Source organism: Crinia signifera, chromosome 5, assembly GCF_055691185.1.
Source record: "Crinia signifera chromosome 5, ASM5569118v1, whole genome shotgun sequence".
NCBI lineage: Eukaryota > Metazoa > Chordata > Amphibia > Anura > Myobatrachidae > Crinia > Crinia signifera.
Genome location: NC_139221.1, coordinates 335,388,271 through 335,405,138, shown reverse-complemented (window position 1 = coordinate 335,405,138; position 16,868 = coordinate 335,388,271). Strand labels below are relative to the sequence as shown.

At 56.3% G+C, this 16,868-nt stretch overlaps 1 protein-coding gene across 1 annotated transcript in view; it reads right to left on the bottom strand.

Moving 5' to 3' along the window:
* Nucleotides 1-1,205: 1,205 nt before the first annotated feature.
* TONSL (tonsoku like, DNA repair protein) overlaps nucleotides 1,206-16,868 on the bottom strand; it is a 51,437-nt gene continuing 35,774 nt past the window's right edge. Inside the window, exons 9-18 of the mRNA XM_083145265.1 lie at nucleotides 12,692-13,578; nucleotides 12,398-12,492; nucleotides 10,667-10,823; nucleotides 10,497-10,575; nucleotides 10,115-10,422; nucleotides 9,866-10,037; nucleotides 7,416-7,585; nucleotides 7,244-7,317; nucleotides 5,768-5,901; nucleotides 1,206-2,535 (exon numbers count right to left, since the gene is read on the bottom strand). Coding sequence (XP_083001391.1) covers nucleotides 2,351-2,535; nucleotides 5,768-5,901; nucleotides 7,244-7,317; nucleotides 7,416-7,585; nucleotides 9,866-10,037; nucleotides 10,115-10,422; nucleotides 10,497-10,575; nucleotides 10,667-10,823; nucleotides 12,398-12,492; nucleotides 12,692-13,578 — 2,261 coding nt within the window. The 3' untranslated portion in view covers nucleotides 1,206-2,350. The remainder of the gene's footprint in view (nucleotides 2,536-5,767; nucleotides 5,902-7,243; nucleotides 7,318-7,415; nucleotides 7,586-9,865; nucleotides 10,038-10,114; nucleotides 10,423-10,496; nucleotides 10,576-10,666; nucleotides 10,824-12,397; nucleotides 12,493-12,691; nucleotides 13,579-16,868) is intronic.

The following is a 16,868-nucleotide window of genomic DNA, read 5'->3' as shown; positions in this document are numbered from 1 at the left end:
GATGCCGTTACAGCCTCTTGTATAGCGCGGCAGATGCCGTTACAGCGTCTTATATAGCGCGGCAGATTCCGTTACAGCGTCTTATATAGCGCGGCAGATTTCGTTACAGCGTCTTATATAGCGCGGCAGATTCCGTTACAGCGTCTTATATAGCGCGGCAGATTCCGTTACAGCGTCTTATATAGCGCGGCAGATTCCGTTACAGCGTCTTATATAGCGCGGCAGATTCCGTTAGTGTCTTATATAGCGCAGCAGATTCTGTTACAGCGTCTTATATAGCGCGGCAGATTCCGTTACAGCGTCTTATATAGCGCGGCAGATTCCGTTACAGCGTCTTATATAGCGCGGCAGATTCCGTTACAGCGTCTTATATAGCGCGGCAGATTCCGTTACAGCGTCTTATATAGCGCGGCAGATTCCGTTACAGCGTCTTATATAGCGCAGCAGATTCCGTTAGTGTCTTATATAGCGCAGCAGATTCCGTTACAGTGTCTTATATAGCGCAGCAGATTCCGTTAGTGTCTTAAATAGCGCAGCAGATCGTGTTAGTGTCTTATATAGCGCAGCAGATTCCGTTACATAAAGGCTTTTAACGCATTTCCCTTATGAGCGGCGCTCGGTCACCCACACATTTCTCTCGTGGGAGGCGCTCGAGCACCCACACATTTCCATCGTGGGCGGCGCTCGATCACACACACACACACATTTCCCTCGTGGGCGTCACTTGGTCACCCACACATGTCCCTTGTGGGCGGCGCTCGATCACCCACGTAATATAGCGCCATGGGCATTATATGACACGGAGGATCCCGCCGGACCTGTGAGACACACACAGGATCCTGTCCTAGGAATGGGACAACAAGACCCGAATGGTAGACATCAGAATGGAGGAACGAGGGGTGGGCAGGACATGCGCTACTAAACTCTTGCTCATTATTTGTACTTCATGAGTAGCCCACCCTACGCGGCATTCCCAGCTCCGGCGCCGTACGCGGCATTCCCAGCTCCGGCGCCCTACGCGGCATTCCCAGCTCCGGCGCCCTACGCAGCATTCCCAGCTCCGGCGCCCTACGCAGCATTCCCAGCTCCGGCGCCCTACGCAGCATTCCCAGCTCCGGCGCCCTACGATGCATTCCCAGCTCCGGCGCCCTACGATGCATTCCTACGGGGGCCTCCATACATGACACGGACTCCAGCACCTGGAATTATTGCAGAACAGATCTTACATGAGAAGATCCCTTTATTACAGAGACGCACAACACATAAATACATAAATATAGCGTATACTCCACACACCCGCATCACAGAGCAGCTGCACATAAATATCAGATAAAACAAATCACCAGGACTGGGATAGGAGGATTAAAAACATGACAATTATGGACATTGATCTGGAGCCTCCAGCCCTCACTGGCGGCAGGGATCCAGGGGGTTACTGGGAACGGATGCAGCTCCTGCCCTCACTGGGCACACTGGTGGCAGGGATCCAGGGGGTTACTGGGAACGGATGCAGCTCCAGCCCTCACTGGGCACACTGGTGGCAGGGATCCAGGGGGTTACTGGGAACGGGAACAGCTCCAGCCCTCACTGGGCACACTGGTGGCAGGGATCCAGGGGGTTACTGGGAACGGGTGCAGCTCCAGCCCTCACTGGTGGCATGGATCTAGGGGGTTACTGGGAACGGGTACAGCTCCAGCCCTCACTGGGCACACTGGTGGCAGGGATCCAGGGGGTTACTGGGAACAGGTGCAGCTCCAGCCCTCACTGGTGGCATGGATCCAGGGGGTACTGGGAACGGGTACAGCTCCAGCCCTCACTGGGCACACTGGTGGCAGGGATCCAGGGGGTTACTGGAAATGGATGCAGCTCCAGCCCTCACTGGGCACACTGGTGGCATGGATCCAGGGGGTTACTGGGAACGGGTACAGCTCCAGCCCGCAGTGGTAACACTGGTACACGGAGCCCCCCCACACCAGTCACAGGGAGTAGCAGCACGTGACCAGATGGGGGTCGGAGGAGGGAGACACAGACAGGGGCCACAGAGAGTCCAGGCCGTTGGGTGAGTGATGGAACCATATCAGTAACTGGACACATGGTCCTGTGATGAAGACGCCATGTCCCATAGTTGGCGGACGCCCCGAAGGACAAAAGGGTCTCTGGGTTATTTATCATCCAGCAGAAGGATTTCTTTACAGAACCTTCCAGATCCACCGCCTCCAGCACATGCCCACGGTCAGCCGTCATGACAACCCCCCCCTCCCCAGTCTGTTGTCACCGCCCCCCTGGTGGTAAAACACGGGTACTACGGGTAGTTCCAGCCCCGCAGATCTCATCCCACATCCATACAGCCTCAGGTCAGTCTCTTTAGGAACAGTCGGTGCTGCCGACACAACACCACCGAGTCGGCAGGCCAGGCCTGTGCTAGGGCCTCTCTGTCCTTCTTGGAGAAGCTGTGGGAGCCCAGCCGGAGCTCCCGCAGGAGGGAGGAGACCACATCCATGGAGGCGTTGTCGAGTGGTCCTTGTATACTGCAGCCTGTCAGGAGGAACAAGTAGAATCAGTACACAGTCTGTGCTGCCCCCTGGTGGGGGATAGGAGAAGAACATCACTTAAGGCTACCACATAGGATGAAACTGGTACTAACACCAATGGAGGCTGCCTCTAGTCCTACCGCTCCCACCTCGGTGTCATTGTATGGAATCTTCACATGTGATGCCACACCGACCGTTATCCCTATCCTCTCCCACTGTGACTACTGCCACTTTCTGGGCTCCTCATATATAATGCCCTTAGCCTGCCCGCTCCCTGTGTAACCTCCTGCCCGTCCCACTCCTACCCTTCACATATAATGCCCTTAGTGACTGCCCATCACCTGCCCACTCCATGTGTAACCTCCTGCCCCTCCCACTCATACCCCTCACATATAATGCCCTTAGTCACTGCCCATCACCTGCCCACTCCATGTGTAACCTCCTGCCCGTCCCACTCCTACCCTTCACATATAATGCCCTTAGTCACTGCCCGTCACCTGCCCGCTCCCTGTGTAACCTCCTGCCCGTCCCACTCATACCCCTCACATATAATGCCCTTAGTCACTGCCCATCACCTGCCCACTCCATGTGTAACCTCCTGCCCCTCCCACTCATACCCCTCACATATAATGCCCTTAGTCACTGCCCGGCACCTGCCCGCTCCCTGTGTAACCTCCTGCCCGTCCCACTCATACCCGTTACATATAATGCCCTTAGTCACTGCCTGGCACCTGCCCGCTCCCTGTGTAACCTCCTGCCCGTCCCACTCCTACCCGTTTCATATAATGCCCTTAGTCACTGCCTGGCACCTGCCCGCTCCCTGTGTAACCTCCTGCCCGTCCCACTCCTACCCCTCACATATAATGCCCTTAGTCACTGCCCATCACCTGCCCGCTCCCTGTGTAACCTCCTGCCCGTCCCACTCATACCCTTCACATATAATGCCCTTAGTCACTGCCCGCTCCCTGTGTAACCTCCTGCCCGCCCCACTCATACCCTTCACATATAATGCCCGCTCCCTGTGTAACCTCCTGCCCGTCCCACTCATACCCTTTACATATAATGCCCTTAGTCACTGCCCATCACCTGCCCGCTCCCTGTGTAACCTCCTGCCCGTCCCACTCATACCCTTCACATATAATGCCCTTAGTCACTGCCCGCTCCCTGTGTAACCTCCTGCCCGTCCCACTCATACCCTTTACATATAATGCCCGGCACCTGCCCGCTCCCTGTGTAACCTCCTGCCCGTCACATATAATGCCCTTAGTCACTGCCCATCACCTGCCCGCTCCCTGTGTAACCTCCTGCCCGTCCCACTCATACCCTTCACATATAATGCCCTTAGTCACTGCCCGGCACCTGCCCGCTCCATGTGTAACCTCCTGCCCCTCCCACTCATACCCCTCACATATAATGCCCTTAGTCACTGCCCGGCACCTGCCCGCTCCCTGTGTAACCTCCTGCCCGTCCCACTCATACCCGTTACATATAATGCCCTTAGTCACTGCCCATCACCTGCCCGCTCCCTGTGTAACCTCCTGCCCCTCCCACTCATACCCGTCACATATAATGCCCTTAGTCACTGCCCATCACCTGCCCGCTCCCTGTGTAACCTCCTGCCCCTCCCACTCATACCCTTCACATATAATGCCCTTAGTCACTGCCCGTCACCTGCCCGCTCCCTGTGTAACCTCCTGCCCGTCCCACTCATACCCTTCACATATAATGCCCTTAGTCACTGCCCGCTCCCTGTGTAACCTCCTGCCCGTCCCACTCATACCCCTCACATATAATGCCCTTAGTCACTGCCCGGCACCTGCCCGCTCCCTGTGTAACCTCCTGCCCGTTCCACTCATACCCCTCACATATAATGCCCTTAGTCACTGCCCATCACCTGCCCGCTCCCTGTGTAACCTCCTGCCCGTCCCACTCAAACCCTTCACATATAATGCCCTTAGTCACTGCCCGGCACCTGCCCGCTCCCTGTGTAACCTGCTGCCCGTCCCACTCATACCCCTCACATATAATGCCCTTAGTCACTGCCCATCACCTGCCCGCTCCCTGTGTAACCTCCTGCCCGTCCCACTCATACCCTTCACATATAATGCCCTTAGTCACTGCCCGGCACCTGCCTGCTCCCTGTGTAACCTCCTGCCCGTCCCACTCATACCCCTCACATATAATGCCCTTAGTCACTGCCCATCACCTGCCCGCTCCCTGTGTAACCTCCTGCCCGTCCCACTCCTACCCTTTACATATAATGCCCTTAGTCACTGCCCATCACCTGCCCGCTACCTGTGTAACCTCCTGCCCGTCCCACTCATACCCTTCACATATAATGCCCTTGGTCACTGCCCGGCACCTGCCCGCTCCCTGTGTAACCTCCTGCCCCTCCCACTCATACCCCTCACATATAATGCCCTTAGTCACTGCCCGGCACCTGCCCGCTCCCTGTGTAACCTCCTGCCCATCCCACTCATACCCTTCACATATAATGCCCTTAGTCACTGCCCGCTCCCTGTGTAACCTCCTGCCCCGGCTGCCCGTCCCACTCATACCCTTCACATATAATGCCCTTAGTCACTGCCCATCACCTGCCCGCTCCCTGTGTAACCTCCTGCCCGTCCCACTCATACCCGTTACATATAATGCCCTTAGTCACTGCCCATCACCTGCCCGCTCCCTGTGTAACCTCCTGCCCGTCCCACTCATACCCTTCACATATAATGCCCTTAGTCACTGCCCGGCACCTGCCCGCTCCCTGTGTAACCTCCTGCCCGTCCCACTCATACCCGTTACATATAATGCCCTTAGTCACTGCCCGCTCCCTGTGTAACCTCCTGCCCGTCCCACTCATACCCCTCACATATAATGCCCTTAGTCACTGCCCGGCACCTACCCGCTCCCTGTGTAACCTCCTGCCCGTCCCACTCATACCCCTCACATATAATGCCCTTAGTCACTGCCCATCACCTGCCCGCTCCCTGTGTAACCTCCTGCCCGTCCCACTCATACCCGTTACATATAATGCCCTTAGTCACTGCCCATCACCTGCCCGCTCCCTGTGTAACCTCCTGCCCGTCCCACTCATACCCCTCACATATAATGCCCTTAGTCACTGCCCATCACCTGCCCACTCCCTGTGTAACCTCCTGCCCCGGCTGCCCGCCCCACTCATACCCCGACGATCTCCTCCTATACCCCAACATGACGCAGTGGCCCCAGACAGTGGTTACCTGTGAGGTTGAGTTCTCCCATTTCACAGTTTCTCTCCCAAATTCCGTTCAGCAGACATTCCAGTCCATTAGTCCCCACTTTGGGATTTCCAGACAGATCAAGAGAGGTCAGAGAGGAACAGACTGGGAGACACCTGAGGGGGAATGGTCAGTATTAGACAGACATGGAGATTAGCTACAGTGAGGCAGGAGAGGGGACGTTACCTGAGCCCGGGCCACGCACAGACGGGGGAAGTTACCTGAGCCCGGACCACGCACAGACGGGGGACGTTACCTGAGCCCGGGCCCCGCACAGACGGGGGACGTTACCTGAGCCCGGGCCCCGCACAGACGGGGGACGTTACCTGAGCCCGGGCCGCGCACAGACGGGGGAAGTTACCTGAGCCCGGACCGCGCACAGACGGGGGACGTTACCTGAGCCCGGGCCCCGCACAGACGGGGGACGTTACCTGAGCCCGGGCCCCGCACAGACGGGGGACGTTACCTGAGCCCGGGCCGCGCACAGACGGGGGAAGTTACCTGAGCCCGGACCGCGCACAGACGGGGGACGTTACCTGAGCCCGGGCCCCGCACAGACGGGGGACGTTACCTGAGCCCGGGCCCCGCACAGACGGGGGACGTTACCTGAGCCCGGGCCGCGCACAGACGGGGGAAGTTACCTGAGCCCGGACCGCGCACAGACGGGGGACGTTACCTGAGCCCAGACCGCGCACAGACGGGGGACGTTACCTGAGCCCGGGCCCCGCACAGATGGGGGACGTTACCTGAGCCCGGGCCGCGCACAGACGGGGGAAGTTACCTGAGCCCGGGCCGCGCACAGGTGGGGGGACGTTACCTGAGCCCGGGCCCCCGCCCAGACGGGGGACGTTACCTGAGCCCGGGCCCCCGCCCAGACGGGGGACGTTACCTGAGCCCGGGCCCCCGCCCAGACGGGGGACGTTACCTGAGCCCGGGCCCCCGCCCAGACGGGGGACGTTACCTGAGCCCGGGCCCCCGCCCAGACGGGGGACGTTACCTGAGCCCGGGCCCCCGCCCAGACGGGGGACGTTACCTGAGCCCGGGCCCCCACACAGACGGGAGACGTTACCTGAGCCCGGGCCCCGCACAGACGGGGGACGTTACCTGAGCCCGGGCCCCGCACAGACGGGGGGACGTTACCTGAGCCCGCGCCCAGCACAGACGAGGGACGTTACCTGAGCCCGCGCCCCGCACAGACGGGGGACGTTACCTGAGCCCGCGCCCAGCACAGACGGGGGACGTTACCTGAGCCCGGGCCCAGCACAGACGGGGGACGTTACCTGAGCCCGGGCCCAGCACAGACGGGGGACGTTACCTGAGCCCGGGCCCTGCACAGACGGGGGACGTTACCTTAACCCGGGCCCCGCACAGACGGGGGACATTACCTGAGCCCGGGCCCCCGCACAGACGGGGGGATGTTACCTGAGCCCGCGCCCCGCACAGACGGGGGGACGTTACCTGGCCAGCTCCCGAACAGACTCATCGGTTAGGTTGTTGGAGGAAAGCGCCAGGTGCGATAAGCTGCAGCCATCCTGCGGAGACCAAGGGAAGAGGCGCATCATCACCTGAAGTGCCTGGTATGACCGCTGGGCCACATTCAGCCTCTGCAGTCCATGCTGGAATTACTCACCTGAGACAGGTATCTAATGAGAGGCTCCATGATCAAAGTGTCCCCTGCGGTCACTGATCGAAGGTCCAACCGTGAGATTGTCTCATGAGGAAGAGTCTTCAGTAGGAGCTCTACCCCAGTCGAGCCCAAAGAATTATGGGAAATAGAGAGGTTCTTCAAGTGAACGGCACCTGAGGAGTATCATACATTAGTTCTCCGGTAACCCCATAATCACGGTGAGACTCCGTCATGGCGGCAGCTCCTCAGTCTAACCTAGCAAGTGTCCGGCCTCACAGGTGGAGGCCCCAATAGTAACCCAGCTACAGCCAGACATGGAAATAGTCCATGGCAGCCATTACAGTGGGATGTGCCCCAGCTATACCCTGGGGAGGGCACTATATACCCAGACTACATAATCCACATCCAGAACATATAGCCAGGAGCTGAGAAGACATCTGGTGATCGTGACTAGAGAAGGAATGGACGTCTGTCCAGGGTCCATCGCACCGCCCTGCGAATGTCAGCACCTGAGCCGTATGTACCACACCAGCAACGCGGGCCTGTAATATACGCGGGGGACTCCTTAATCACCTCCCGAGATACTTCTAATAAGCTGAAGAAGCCACAACTAGGAAATTATTTTATAAATTGTAAAATCAATATTTAATAAACGAATTGTCAGCTCTTCAATAAAACAAATCCGGAAAGATCTGAGATGGGTGGTGGACACCCCTGGCTGAAATGGAATGGCCCAGTACTGAGGTCATGGTTTCTATTCACACTATGGCCCTGTGTATATTCGGTACTTGTGTATTAGCGCGGCGCCCGTTACGCAGTTAGCGTAGAGGCGCTGTCAGAATCAGTGTAGTGTTCGCGCGGCCAACGTAGATAGCGTAGTCAGTCAGAAGTAGCATAGTGTTCCTGCGGGCAGAGTCAGCGTCCCTGTCCTTGACTGGAGCGTGGCGAGCGGCCGCGTTAAGCGTCATCCCGACTTGTTCATTCCCCACTATCCACGTGGAGTTGATTTTATAAAGTATGGCAAGCGCAGCGAGCCACCGAACCTGAAGCGTGGCGAGCACAGCGAGGGGATGCGGATTACTTCACATTTATTCCGCGTCTGCTTACCTCGCTGCGCTCGCCACACTTTATAAAATCAACTACACGCCGATGTGGATAGTGGGGGTATGAACGGGAGGACGCTCACTAGGCTTGCCATGGACGACAGGGACAGAGCTATGGACGCCGGGGAGACCCTAAGCTAACTAACTAGAGAGGAAGGAGTCTGGAAGATTCTGTTACAGGAAGTAGGGGGAGAGGGAGGAGTCAGGAACATTACATTACAGGTGCTAGGGGGAGAGGGAGGAGTTGAGGACATTACATTACAGGAAGTAGGGGGAGAGGGAGGAGTCTGAAACATTACATTACAGGAAGTAGGGGGAGAGGGAGGAGTCAGGAACATTACATTACAGGAGCTAGGGGGAGAGGGAGGAGTCTGAAACATTACATTACAGGAAGTAGGGGGAGAGGGAGGAGTCAGGAACATTACATTACAGGAGCTAGGGGGAGAGGGAGGAGTCGGGGACATTACATTACAGGAAGTAGGGGGAGAGGGAGGAGTCAGGAACATTACATTACAGGAGCTTGGGGGAGAGGGAGGAGTCGGGGACATTACATTACAGGAAGTAGGGGGAGAGGGAGGAGTCTGAAACATTACATTACAGGAAGTAGGGGGAGAGGGAGGAGTCAGGAACATTACATTACAGGAGCTAGGGGGAGAGGGAGGAGTCGGGGACATTACATTACAGGAAGTAGGGGGAGAGGGAGGAGTCTGAAACATTACATTACAGGAAGTAGGGGGAGAGGGAGGAGTCAGGAACATTAGGTTACAGGAAGTAGAGGAGAGGGAGGAGTAGGAAACATTACAGGAAGTAATGGGAGAGGGAGGAGTAGGAAACATTACAGGAAGTAATGGGAGAGGGAGGAGTAGGAAACATTACGATACAGGAATTAGGGGGAGAGGGAGGAGTCGTGAACATTACACTACAAGGGGGAGAGGGAGGAGTTGGGAATATTATGTTACAGGAAGTAGTCTGGATCCTTAGGTTACAGAAAGTATCGGGAGAGGGAGGAGTCAGGAACATTACATTACAGGAAGTAGGGGGGAGAGGGAGGAGTGGAGGACATTACATTACAGAAAGTAATGGAAGAGGGAGGTGTCGGAAGCATTATGTTACAGGTAGTAGGGAGGAGTCGGGAACATTATGTTACAGGTAGTAGGGAGGAGTCGGGAACATTATGTTACAGGTAGGGGAGAGGGAGGAGTCGGAAGCAATATGTTACAGGTAGTAGGGGGAGAGGGCGGAGTCAGAAGCATTATGTTACAGGTAGTAGGGGGGGGGGGGGGGAGATGGAGGAGTAGGGAACATTGGGTTACAGGAGGGGGAACATTCTGTCACCATGTATGACCTGACCTCTGAAGGCCTCGGCCAGTAGGAGGCGATGCTGCTGCATGAACTTGCTGGAGAGCTGACAGGCCTGCAGGTTCAGGGTGCTCAGCACAGGGCAGTGATGGAGCAGGGAAGCCAGAGGTTGTGATAACCCATCCCCCAGTGGGTTCATGCTCAGGTCCAGTTCCTCCAGATTCTAGGGTAACAGAAGACCATTAGTCTTGGTGTAAGCAGCAGAACTAGGTCAGACCACGTCCTCATTCACATTCTCACCTCAAAGGCTTTATGGTCAGGTGTGCCGGGGGCTGGAACAAGCTTCCTGATGCCCTCATGGGTCAACTGGTTGCATGATAGATTGAGGTGTGTTAAGTTGGGCATTGTGCCCAGCATCCCCAGCAGCTCTTCCACCTGAAGATCCCCAAGCAGGTTGCCACTCAGATGCAGCTGGCGCAGAGAGGACTGGAGCTTCAGAGCTCGTATTATCGGACAGAGGTCTGGTGCTTTCAGGGCCAGGCGGCACAAGGATATGCAGGGGCTCATCTCCTGCTGCTCCAGGGCCTTCAGCACCAAGCGGTTCTCCTCTACAAAGCAGACATAGGGTCACAGGAGAACAGACAGAGCTCCTGCACAATCTATACATTAGAGGCACTCTTACCTACGGCTAGGCTTTGGCAGGCCTTCTTGTACCGATCAGTCAGAGGCGGCAGGTCCCAGGAGGTGACCTCAGCCAGAACCTAAAGAGAAAACACAGCAGCTAAAACTAATCTGGTTATCGCCGGGAGGAGAGCAGGTTCATGGGCTATGGAGACCATTAGGCAAACTGACCTCCTCATTGCTCTGCAGGACATGGAGAATTAGGTCCTGCGGGGCCAACAGGGCTCCTTCTTTCTTCAGAGTAAGGTGAGGAAGCAGGCCACAGCTCTGGTAATAGCGCTGAGAGGCCTGGTCGGCCAGCCAGGAGATATCTCTGGTGTCTGCGTCACTGGATGGAGGAGAACAATCATCACAGCCACCAAACCAACCCACCGTCCCTCCATGTACCAAACTAGTGCATCTTCCCTCCACGTACCAAATTGAGCCAATGTCCCTTAACATGCTGAACCTACCACTGACCATCTCTCCATGTAGAAAATCCACCCAGCCACCATCCCTCCACATACACTATCCACCAAACGTCCGTCAACATACCACACCCACCCACCTTCCCTCCACATGCCGGACCTACCACCCACCTTCCCTCCACATGCCGAACCTTCCACCTACCTTCTCACCACCTTTCCTCTACATACCAAATCCACCCACCATACCTCCACATACAAAATCCACCCACCTTCCCTCCACATGCCGGTCCTACCACCCACCTTCCCTCCACATGCCGGTCCTACCACCCACCTTCCCTCCACATGCCGGTCCTACCACCCACCTTCCCTCCACATGCCGGTCCTACCACCCACCTTCTCACCACCTTTCCTCTTCATACCAAATCCACCCACCATACCTCCACATACAAAATCCACCCACCATACCTCCACATGCCGGACCTACCACCCACAAGCAGAACCTACCACCTACCTTCTCTCCACCTTTCCTCTACATACCAAATCCACCCACCATACCTCCACATGCCGAACCAACCACCCACCTTTCCTCCACATGCCGAACCAACCGCCCACCTTTCCTCCACATGCCGAACCAACCACCCACCTTTCCTCCACATGCCGAACCAACCACCCACCCACCTTTCCTCCACATGCCGAACCAACCACCCACCTTTCCTCCACATGCCGAACCAACCACCCACCCACCTTTCCTCCACATGCCGAACCAACCACCCACCTTCTCTCCACATGCCGAACCAACCACCCACCTTCTCTCCACCTTTCCTCTACATATCAAACCCATCCCACCTTCCCTCCACATGCCGGACCTACCACCAACCTTCCCTCCACGTACCAAACCTCCCACCCACTGTCCCTTAATGTACCAAACCCACCCACCTTCTCTCCACATACTGAACCCACCTGCCCTCCATGTACCAAATCCATGCACTGTCCCTCCATATGCCGAACCTACCACCCTCCTCCTCTCCACATACCGGACCCACCTGCCCTCCATGTACCAAATCCATGCACTGTCCCTCCATATGCCGAACCTACCACCCTCCTCCTCTCCACATACCGGACCCACCTGCCCTCCATGTACCAAATACCATGCACTGTCCCTCCATATGCCGAACCTACCACCCTCCTACTCTCCACATACCGGACCCACCTGCCCTCCATGTACCAAATCCATGCACTGTCCCTCCATATGCCGAACCTACCACCCTCCTACTCTCCACATACCGGACCCACCTGCCCTCCATGTACCAAATCCATGCACTGTCCCTCCATATGCCGAACCTACCATCCTCCTCCTCTCCACATACCGGACCCACCCACCTTCTGTCCACATACAGCAACAAGACCTGTCCATAAGCAGCACATATTTATATAAATACATAATGGTGGATAGCACAGATCAATCACATTGTGATCACATGGATCCAACGCCTACCTGTGGGGGATCGGGATAAGGAAGATGTTATCTTGAACTCGGACGCGCACTCTAATTGGTGGAGGCAGCGCGGTGTTCATAGTCACGGTCGGAGTCTAGAGAACAGGGAATAAGTTATACCATGGAGAACCCTTATATGGTAGCGGAAACGTCCCCCTGAACATCGCTATATCCACGCTCTAGTAATAAAGGGCTCAGCGCTCAGGTTTGCGGCTCATGTGTAGGGACCCCCCCTCCCCCAAATCTCTCCCATCCGTACAGCCTTCCTGTAGAGATCACCTCCAAATGACTAACCTGAGATATAGCGGAGAGATTGGCCCGTCCGCCGTCCATGGTATTATTCGGTGCTCTCTCCATTACACGCGGGATGCCCAGGTTGCTCTGGCCGCCACTCTTTGTACGCCCTACCACAGCACGGTCTACAATCTGCGTAAGCTTGGTCTGACGGGAACGTTTCCGGGACAGTGGCGTGGTGCGAGGAGCCCGCCTCTCTCTCCACAGTTCCTCAGACAGCTCGTCCTCGGTCTCTTCCACCTCTTCAATGTCGGCGGGGGACTGGCGGCCTCGTTTCCTCAGACGCGATTCCTCTAAGTCATCTTCCAGCCAGTCATCACCCAGATATTCCTCTGAGGGAACCAGCGCCCCTCTGGGCACCGTGTCATCATACGTGCTCTCTGGCTGTGCCAATGACTGAGTAATTAGGCGCGATTTTGCGCTACCCAAACCATGCATTGCTTTCTGGTACGCTTCCATGCCACCCTCGTCCAGTCTCGTGTGAGCCACCAGATCAGACATGTCCGTTATAGCAGCCTCGGAACCCAACGGTGAATGCGGAGCTCTTAGCCGCGGCCTCTTTTTCACCGGTTTCAGAGGCGTCAGAAGCTGTTCAGGGTTGTCCTCATGTACAGATCCCTCATGACTGATTTGGGTGCTGGTCCGAAGCGGTGGAGACCGATGAAGAACAAAATGATCGTCCTCATCCTCTTCTTCCAAACTTAACCCCTGCAGATTTCTGGGCATTGAAGTGAATCGCTCTGCCCCCGACTTGTCCTTCTGGCGCTGGGATACCTCCCGCTGCTTCCTGGAGGAATGAAGAGGGACTGCCCTGGGCGGCTGGGAGCCCTCTGCATCAAATATGTCATTGTCCTGAAGGCCGTCATTCGCCTGGGGAGCGGGAGCAACTGGATGGATAACACATGACATTTACTCAGGATTACTCGCAAAATGGAGCCAGTATTTGTGCATCTGGGAAACACCATGCTGCACTGCAGGGGGGCAGATGTAACATGTGCAGAGAGATAGGTGTGGGAGGGACATGTCCGAGCTTAGAGCTACATTGCAGTGTGAGAATAACACTGCCCAGCATGTGTGGCTTCATGCAGAAGCAGCCAGTAACCGAGCACCTGGGTAACACCATGCTGCACTGCAGGGGGCAGATGTAACATGTGCAGAGAGTTAGGTTTGTGTATGTGTACTTCCATGCAGTGATATATGTATGGTGTTTGTGCTGACCACATCTAGGGTATCAGTGGGGGAGGGGCTGACTGGCTGCTGCACTGCAGGGGGCAGATGTAACATGTGCAGTGATATATGTATGGTGTGCGTGCTGACCTCATCTAGGGTATCAGTGGGGGAGGGTGGGGGGTGACTGGCTGCTGCACTGCAGGGGGCAGATGTAACATGTGCAGTGATATATGTATGGTGTGCGTGCTGACCACATCTAGGGTATCAGTGGGGGAGGGGCTGACTGGCTGCTGCACTGCAGGGGGCAGATGTAACATGTGCAGTGATATATGTATGGTGTGCGTGCTGACCACATCTAGGGTATCAGTGGGGGAGGGGCTGACTGGCTGCTGCACTGCAGGGGGCAGATGTAACATGTGCAGTGATATATGTATGGTGTGCGTGCTGACCACATCTAGGGTATCAGTGGGGGAGGGTGGGGGGTGACTGGCTGCTGCACTGCAGGGGGCAGATGTAACATGTGCAGTGATATATGTATGGTGTGCGTGCTGACCACATCCAGGGTATCAGTGGGGGAGGGTGGGGGGTGACTGGCTGCTGCACTGCAGGGGGCAGATGTAACATGTGCAGTGATATATGTATGGTGTGCGTGCTGACCACATCTAGGGTATCAGTGGGGGAGGGGCTGACTGGCTGCTGCACTGCAGGGGGCAGATGTAACATGTGCAGTGATATATGTATGGTGTGCGTGCTGACCACATCCAGGGTATCAGTGGGGGAGGGGCTGACTGGCTGCTGCACTGCAGGGGGCAGATGTAACTTGTGCAGTGATATATGTATGGTGTGCGTGCTGACCACATCTAGGGTATCAGTGGGGGAGGGTGGGGGGTGACTGGCTGCTGCACTGCAGGGGGCAGATGTAACATGTGCAGTGATATATGTATGGTGTGCGTGCTGACCACATCTAGGGTATCAGTGGGGGAGGGGCTGACTGGCTGCTGCACTGCAGGGGGCAGATGTAACATGTGCAGTGATATATGTATGGTGTGCGTGCTGACCAGATCTAGGGTATCAGTGGGGGAGGGTGGGGGGTGAGTGGCTGCTGCACTGCAGGGGGCAGATGTAACATGTGCAGTGATATATGTATGGTGCGCGTGCTGACCACATCTAGGGTATCAGTGGGGAAGGGACTGACTGGCTGCTGCACTGCAGGGGGCAGATGTAACATGTGCAGTGATATATGTATGGTGTGCGTGCTGACCAGATCTAGGGTATCAGTGGGGGAGGGTGGGGGGTGAGTGGCTGCTGCACTGCAGGGGGCAGATGTAACATGTGCAGTGATATATGTATGGTGTGCGTGCTGACCACATCTAGGGTATCAGTGGGGGAGGGACTGACTGGCTGCTGCACTGCAGGGGGCAGATGTAACTTGTGCAGTGATATATGTATGGTGTGCGTGCTGACCACATCTAGGGTATCAGTGGGGGAGGGTGGGGGCTGACTGGCTGCTGCACTGCAGGGGGCAGATGTAACATGTGCAGTGATATATGTATGGTGTGCGTGCTGACCAGATCTAGGGTATCAGTGGGGGAGGGTGGGGGGTGAGTGGCTGCTGCACTGCAGGGGGCAGATGTAACATGTGCAGTGATATATGTATGGTGTGCGTGCTGACCACATCTAGGGTATCAGTGGGGGAGGGACTTACTGGCTGCTGCACTGCAGGGGGCAGATGTAACTTGTGCAGTGATATATGTATGGTGTGCGTGCTGACCACATCTAGGGTATCAGTGGGGGAGGGTGGGGGCTGACTGGCTGCTGCACTGCAGGGGGCAGATGTAACTTGTGCAGTGATATATGTATGGTGTGCGTGCTGACCACATCTAGGGTATCAGTGGGGGAGGGTGGGGGGTGACTGGCTGCTGCACTGCAGGGGGCAGATGTAACATGTGCAGTGATATATGTATGGTGTGCGTGCTGACCACATCTAGGGTATCAGTGGGGGAGGGGCTGACTGGCTGCTGCACTGCAGGGGGCAGATGTAACATGTGCAGTGATATATGTATGGTGTGCGTGCTGACCAGATCTAGGGTATCAGTGGGGGAGGGTGGGGGGTGAGTGGCTGCTGCACTGCAGGGGGCAGATGTAACATGTGCAGTGATATATGTATGGTGCGCGTGCTGACCACATCTAGGGTATCAGTGGGGAAGGGACTGACTGGCTGCTGCACTGCAGGGGGCAGATGTAACATGTGCAGTGATATATGTATGGTGTGCGTGCTGACCAGATCTAGGGTATCAGTGGGGGAGGGTGGGGGGTGAGTGGCTGCTGCACTGCAGGGGGCAGATGTAACATGTGCAGTGATATATGTATGGTGTGCGTGCTGACCACATCTAGGGTATCAGTGGGGGAGGGACTGACTGGCTGCTGCACTGCAGGGGGCAGATGTAACTTGTGCAGTGATATATGTATGGTGTGCGTGCTGACCACATCTAGGGTATCAGTGGGGGAGGGTGGGGGGTGCCTGGCTGCTGCACTGCAGGGGGCAGATGTAACATGTGCAGTGATATATGTATGGTGTGCGTGCTGACCACATCTAGGGTATCAGTGGGGGAGGGTGGGGGCTGACTGGCTGCTGCACTGCAGGGGGCAGATGTAACATGTGCAGTGATATATGTATGGTGTGCGTGCTGACCACATCTAGGGTATCAGTGGGGAAGGGTGGGGGCTGACTGGCTGCTGCACTGCAGGGGGCAGATGTAACATGTGCAGTGATATATGTATGGTGTGCGTGCTGACCACATATAGGGTATCAGTGGGGGAGGGTGGGGGGTGACTGGCAGCTGCACAGGGCTCATGTAGACACAGAGTGGGACTTTTACAGAACTGTCAATCCTTACACAGTCCCTGTCTCACCCCATGGCAGTCCCGCCAGGCTCACTGCCCTGTGTGACCCTCACAATGGGGGTTAAGCCTGGTTAAGAGACAAAGTTGAAGGTGATAATGCACC